We start from the raw sequence: 7,500 nt of genomic DNA on the forward strand, positions 1-7,500 counted from the left end.
TCAGGGATTCCACTCTTGCATCCAGGTCCTCATACCTCCGGTCCACATCGACAGCAACGTCAGGCCACCAAGCTGTTTGTTGTTGTATACAAACATCTCATCTCATCTCATCTCATCGTCATCCGCTTATCCGGGGTCGGGTCGCGGGGGGAGCAGCTCAAGCAGGGGGCCCCAGACTTCCCTTTCCCGGGCCACATTGACCAGCTCTGACGGGGGGATCCCGAGGCGTTCCCAGGCCAGTGTTGAGATATAATCTCTCCACCTAGTCCTGGGTCTTCCCCGAGGTCTCCTCCCCACTGGACGTGCCTGAAACACCTCCCTACAAACATACAAACCTTTATTCAGCTCTCTGGTGTCGACAGCGCCTGTCGCCCTGCAGGACTCACAGGTCACCCCGAGGCTCCGCTGGGGGGAACCGGCCCGCGGGAGTCGGACCACGGCGGGGTGTCCAAAAGGAAACGAGGGCCGTAATGACAGGGGGCGCAGCATGGGTTCAGATGGTCTCTGGCGAGAACCTGGGGGGTTCCCTGCTCCGAGTTACGACCCCATTGACCGACAAACTGAAGAACAGCGGACCAGTCTATGGCCGCCATTAGGGCGGGGTTAATGACCCCATTGACTGACATACTGAAGAACAACGGACCAGTCTATGGCCGCCATTAGGGCGGGGTTAATGACCCCATTGACTGACATACTGAAGAACAACGGACCAGTCTATGGCCGCCATTAGGGCGGGGTTATTGACCGGGCGCATTGCTGTGCTGAAGACCTGGGAGGGTGAGCATTCAGCCCGATCTGGCCCCCCCACACTGGGTCAGGAGAGCTCATGACGAGAAGTGTCTTCTGAGGAACCTTTAGAGAGTGTCTCCTTACGAACAACAGAGAGTCATAGACACAGACAACAACCTGGTGGCTATGTCTTTAACATTTTCTTTAAGTTGTTCTTGGTTCACGGGATCTTAGGTCAAATCGAGTCCAAAAAGAAATGCCAAACCTTACAAAACGTTGCCAACTGTAGATAGTTTAATTGAAGGTGGTGTGGAACAGCCCTTCATGTGTCGAGTTGATGCTCTGAGTCTGGGCTTTGCTGAGGTGCCTGGGTTTCTTCCTCAGTAACCTGTACTTGGTCCTAATTACCCCGTCTATCTCCAGACGGGCTTCAAAGGGGTTTGTCTTGATGAAGCGCCTCCAACTCACGAGTGATGCACTGATTACAGTGTTTTGGTTTGTCTAATTAAAGTTTGATGGATCTTTTTATCAGTCCGTGTCTTAAACGTTGCACGTTTTCATTCTTTAGTCCTGAGTGACTTAGTTTCATGAGCATCCTGTCTGCACAAGGAGGCTGAGCCCGTGTGTTACTGAAAAGTTCTGCTGCCTTGCATTCCTTTTTATATCTAATCCAATTGTGAGAAATCAACCTCAAACTTTGAGTTAAATCGAACCACATCAAGTTTTGTCCTTTCCTGATTTAAATCATGAATATTATGAAAACCAATGCTGACGTTATGTCTTGAAGTCTCTTCACATGCTCTTTATTGAGGAAACCACTTGTTTTTTGTTGTTTTTGATGTTTGTTGTTCTGCTGCAGTATTGACCACATTTTCTTTCAGATCATAAGAAACAGATTTTTATTTATATTTAAAAAAAGGGGACAAGCCCAGCAGAGATCCTAAAGCGTGTGACCTCTTCCTGCAGACGTCGAGCCAGGGACGGCACTCGGTCCGCATCTCCGGCCTCAGCACCATCGACTTCCGCGCCGGCTTCTCCCAGAAGCTCACCCTGGACTTCAGGAGGACGTCCCGGCGCCCGGTGCAGGGTCAGTGCGCTGAGCCGAGGTCCCTCCTCGGGTCTCTGGGACGCCAGTGCTCGGTCCTTTCATCCCCTCGTCCTTTCACACATTCTCTGGCCGGTCCAATGTGGCGGATCAATAAAGATGGAGTGCATGGTTGATGTGGAGTCCTCTCTCTCCCCGGGCCAGTAGTTCTCTAGGCTTTGAGTTATTAATGAATAAAGGTTTGAGGGACCGACCCCTGACGGTATGTCCACACCCTAACAGGCATCCCCACCCACATCCTGCTCAACACCACGGGCCTGGCCCCTCCGGCCCTCCTGGACAGGCTGGAGCTGGTGTCCATCACGGGGGAGGTGGTGAAGACCCTCCCCATCCTCTCCTACCCCGGACGCCACCCCTTCAGCCTGTGGAACATCAGCGAGTTCATCCCCCCCAGCGAGGCCTTCTTCCTCCGGGTGTCCGGGTACGACCGGGAAGGCGTCCTGTTCCAGAGGGTCTCCAGCGTGTCCTTCTCCAGCATCGTCCCAGGTCGGCCCACTGTCAAATCAAACCAGCTGTCCCTCTTTACGATGATATCCTCACCATGAAGTGAGTCTGCATGGGTAGGGAATGACTGCAGACTGCAATCAGTAATAGTACACAAAAAAACTTTGAATAACGTTGCAGACAATCAACAAACATGTTAACTTACACAATCTAATAAACAATATGAGGTCCATAAAGCATGCATCAGGTATGTGATATACATAAAAGTGTAACGGTTCAGTGTAATTTACATCACACTAATTTACATTACACTGAACTCCTGCCCAACGTTACGTCAAACTGCTACAGCTAACCCTAACCCTAACTCACACAGCTACTGCCGTAGCTGTGTGAGTTAGCGTCAGGGTTAGCCGTAGCTGTAAGGTCAGGGTTAGGGTTAGCCGTAGCTGTAGGGTCAGGGTTAGCCGTAGCTGTAGGGTCAGGGTTAGGGTTAGCCGTCGCTGTGTGAGCTAGGGTTAGGGTTAGCCGTAGCTGTAGGGTCAGGGTTAGGGTTAGCCGTAGCTGTAGGGTCAGGGTTAGCCGTAGCTGTGTGACTACCAGCTGCTCTTCAGAGGGCGGAGGGCAGGATGGGTGGCCTCCTATCACCTGTTCATATCATCATGTTCCTCTGGTTGGCAGATGCCCCCTCGGTGGTGATGCCGGCCACCACCCCTGGGTACTACCTCCAGGGCGGCGCCATCCCCTGCCTGGTGGACAGCCTCATCCCCTACACCGTGCGCTTCACCAGGGACGGACGCCGGCTGGGCGCCGACCAGCTCTTCAGGTACCGGCCTGCTGACAGACAGACAGGCAGGCAGACAGACAGACAGACAGGCAGGCAGGCAGGCAGGCAGGCAGGCAGGCAGGCAGGCAGGCAGACAGACAGACAGACAGACAGACAGACAGACAGACAGACCAGGATGAATTGTTCATATAGCTCTGGATTGATGCATCAGTCTGGGTTGTTCATATAGCTCTGGATTGATGCATCAGTCTGGGTTGTTCATAGCTCTGGATTGATGCATCAGTCTGGGTTGTTCATATAGCTCTGGATTGATGCATCAGTCTGGGTTGTTCATAGCTCTGGATTGGTGCATCAGTCTGGGTTGTTCATAGCTCTGGATTGATGCATCAGTCTGGGTTGTTCATAGCTCTGGATTGATGCATCAGTCTGGGTTGTTCATAGCTCTGGATTGATGCATCAGTCTGGGTTGTTCATAGCTCTGGATTGATGCATCAGTCTGGGTTGTTCATAGCTCTGGATTGATGCATCAGTCTGGGTTGTTCATAGCTCTGGATTGGTTGACTGACTGACTGACGGTTCTCAGGGAGTCAGACACGGCGTCCTGGGAGATCCCCCTGGTCACCCTGAAGGACGAGGGCCACTACGAGTGCATCGCCATCAGCAGCGCGGGGACGGGGCGAGCCAGAACCTTCCTGGACGTATCAGGTAACGGTGGAGAACCTGGCCACCAACACCACACCACCAACCACGTCCTGCAGGACACTGATCTGACCCCACATCAGGCAGGGGGAGGAGCTCCTGCAGAGGTTAGGGAGGGCAGGTCAGTCAGGCCCCCAGTACGTTATCAGCTGAAGAAATAGCTTTGGGTCTAAGTTTCTGTGAATGTTCATGTCGTGATGATTTCCAGACACAGAACAAATGATTTTCACTGTGCTGCCTTTGGCTAGCGTGTCAATGTATCTCCTGTGATACGTCCGCCTTCTAATCATCTGCTAATGACGTGTTCGCTGTCACATAAACTATCTCATTCTAAATGCCCTCACTCACAGACAGATCAGGGAGAATGGAACTGAAAGACCTTAAGTTCAGCCACAGGCTCTCGTTATTTCATTGTTTAGTTTAAGCGAGAGTTCTCCTCCCTATCTGTCGACGGGGAGCCATCTCCGTCTGTTATGAGCTGGGGCCTTCAGATGGAGCCGGGCCCGGGCCAAACCACTGCCGCCAGTAATGTGTGTGCAAACAGCTTAATGGTTTTGATAGATTGCCAGAAATGTTAGTTGCTCGCCACAATAAGTGTCCGACTAATTTGAAGAGTGCATTCCTTAATGCTTTGGTCATATGTGTTGAGGACAAAAAATGCACGCAGAAACACATACACATTCACACAAACATACATACACACACACACACACACACACTCACACACACACTCACACTCACACACACACACACACACACACACACACACACACACACACACACACACACACACACACACACATACCGTAAGTCAAATGGTCCGGCAAGATTAACAGTGCAGTTTACGTCTTGCTCGGTGGAACATGTGCTCACACTCACTTCTGATACTTAGGCAGTGCCCTGATTATGTGTGGTTGGAATCCTGCAGCACCAAGGAACCTGAGGCGGATTTATTGCCTCAGGTCCTCAGCTCTGAGATGGCAGACTGAATGAAACCTTATGGGGAATGTAGCCCAAACCTGGGAGCTCATGTCTTCGATTCACACTCACCCAGTGGGAGCTCTGGGTCTTTGTGGTGGGGTTGCTCAACAATAGTCGTCAGCGCCTAATCAGGTCATAAGTACACAATCAGGATCTATTAATATGCTCCTGTATCCTTTAAAATCCTTTTAATAGTTACTTAAGTGTCCATTCAGTCCCAAAAGGCCCTTCTGGTGCAGTTCCATGTGCTGCTAAGGTGTGCTGATGTTTGTGGGCAGCACAGAGAGACATGGACGAGGAGCCGTGCCCCCAACCTAACGATCATTTGTGGGTCTACTTTCCCAATAGAAGGTCCTCATCATCTGAGTTTGATTTGATTCATTCCCGTTACAGACGAAGTTAGTGGAGCAGTATTGAGTTGAAATGCCTGAATAATGTGAAGAACAGCAATGGAGATAATGATCTCCACTTTCAATAACAACAACAAGGTCAACCTCTCTCCTCTCTCTCCTCTCAAATCAAATTCAAAAACGTTTCTTGTCATGACTATTGTGGTAAACCAAACAGTGTTGCCAAAGCGTTACAGTATTACAACAATTATGTATAATAACAAAAGAGAACGTCAGAATAATTTTGTGGCAAGCTGAAATAAACTGTCCTGCGAGGAAGGAGCTCCCTCTCTTTTCTTTCCTCTACATGGGAGTTTATAAAATGTGGGTATTTTTGGCCGAATTTGCGGAAATCTATTTTGTGGACATTTTTTAATTTGGGGCAGAGTAGGAGGAAGTGCTGCAGTATAGGAGGAAGTGCTGCAGAGTAGGAGGAAGTGCTGCAGTGTAGGAGGAAGTGCTGCAGAGTAGGAGGAAGTGCTGCAGTGTAGGAGGAAGTGCTGCAGTATAGGAGGAAGTGCTGCAGTGTAGGAGGAACTGCTGCAGTGTAGGGGGTAGAACAGCAGCTTCTGCACACTGCTGCCACAGACGCTCCTCTTTGGGCAGCCATGATTTCTTATCGGCCTGTTTCTATGGCCAGGCTGTGAGCGCTCAGCCTGTGCTTTGTTAACATCACTCTGTGTCTAACATCATTCACTGCTCTCTCTCTCTCTCTCTCTCTCTCTCTCTCTCTCTCTCTCTCTCTCTCTCTCTCTCTCTCTCTCTCTCTCTCTCCCCTCTCCCTCTCCCTCTCTCACTCACTGTCTCCCTCTCCCTCTCCCCCTCCCTCACTCACTGTCTCCCTCCCTCACTGTCTCCCTCTCTCTCTCTCTCTCTCTCTCTCTCTCTCTCTCTCTCTCTCTCTCTCTCTCTCTCTCTCTCTCTCTCTCTCTCTCTCTCTCTCCAGAGCCCCCTCCGACCGTCATGGCTGGGGCCAACGTCACCGCCCCCCCGGGCTCCGGGGCCTTGCTCACCTGCAGCGTGGTCAGCTCGGTGCCCTTCAACCTCACCTGGCTGCGGGGGGGCCAGGTGGCGCCCGGGGCCCCCCGGGGGGCCCTCTCCCTGGAGCTCAGCGCCGTGGGCCCCGAGCACGCCGGCTGGTACCAGTGCCTTGCCGCCAACGAGGGGGGCGTGGCCTCGGCGCAGGTCCACCTCACCGTCCAAGGTGACGTGTGTGTGTGTGTGTGTGTGTGTGTGTGTCTGTCTGTACGGAAGATGGTGGAGGGGGGAGTATAGTGTGGGGCTTGGGTGGAGGTGTTTTGGCAGTTTGCTCACCAATTACAGACACACACACACAGACACACACACACACACACACACACACACACACACACACACACACACACACACTTGCTTTGACAATGTGTGTGTGGGTGTGTGTGTGTGTGAGAGCTTGCATGTGTGCATCTGCATGTGTGATGATTTATTCTTCAAAGATTTATAGGGGATCTTCGAGTGTATGATCGGCCTCTGCCCCCCAAACCACTCTCTATAACTCACCTGGAGGCCTGGTGTGTGTGTGAGAGGATGATTGAGTGTGTGACCCTCGGGCTTGCAGAGCTCTCTCCTTCTCCAGCCTGCTGCTGCTGCTGCTGCTGCTGCTGCTGCTGGGCCATCACCGCTCTGGTGATCAGAACCAGATGGGACAAGCAGCCGGCTCCACCGTAGCCCCAGTGGTAGCCTCACTGGCCCCAGTAGCCCCAGTGGTAGCCTCACTGGCCCCAGTAGCCCCAGTGGTAGCCTCACTGGCCCACCGTAGCCCCAGTGGTAGCCTCACTGGCCCACCGTAGCCCCAGTGGTAGCCCCCACTAGCCTCCAGTAGCCCCAGTGGTAGCCTCACTGGCCCCAGTAGCCCCAGTGGTAGCCTCACTGGCCCCAGTAGCCCCAGTGGTAGCCCCCACTAGCCTCCAGTAGCCCCAGTGGTAGCCCTCACTGGCCTCCAGTAGCCCCAGTGGTAGCCCCCACTAGCCTCCAGTAGCCCCAGTGGTAGCCCCCACTAGCCTCCAGTAGCCCCAGTGGTAGCCCCCACTAGCCTCCAGTAGCCCCAGTGGTAGCCCCCACTAGCCTCCAGTAGCCCCAGTGGTAGCCCCCACTAGCCTCCAGTAGCCCCAGTGGTAGCCTCCAGTAGCCCCAGTGGTAGCCCTCACTGGCCCCCACTAGCCTCCAGTAGCCCCAGTGGTAGCCCTCACTGGCCCACCGTAGCACCACTGGTAGCCTCACTGGCCCCAGTAGCCCCAGTGGTAGCCCCCACTAGCCTCCAGTGGTGGCCCCCACTAGCCCCCACTAGCCTCCAGTAGCCCCAGTGGTAGCCCCCACTAGCCCCCACTAGC

At 53.1% G+C, this 7,500-nt stretch overlaps 1 protein-coding gene across 1 annotated transcript in view; it reads left to right on the top strand.

The window, feature by feature from the left end:
* hmcn1 (hemicentin 1) overlaps positions 1 to 7,500 on the top strand; it is a 111,228-nt gene that overhangs the window by 19,989 nt on the left and 83,739 nt on the right. Inside the window, 5 exon segments of the mRNA XM_030372183.1 lie at positions 1,696 to 1,816; positions 2,057 to 2,320; positions 2,957 to 3,101; positions 3,646 to 3,767; positions 6,078 to 6,335. Coding sequence (XP_030228043.1) covers positions 1,696 to 1,816; positions 2,057 to 2,320; positions 2,957 to 3,101; positions 3,646 to 3,767; positions 6,078 to 6,335 — 910 coding nt within the window.

Source organism: Gadus morhua, chromosome 12, assembly GCF_902167405.1.
Source record: "Gadus morhua chromosome 12, gadMor3.0, whole genome shotgun sequence".
In the NCBI taxonomy this organism is placed as follows: Eukaryota; Metazoa; Chordata; class Actinopteri; order Gadiformes; family Gadidae; genus Gadus; species Gadus morhua.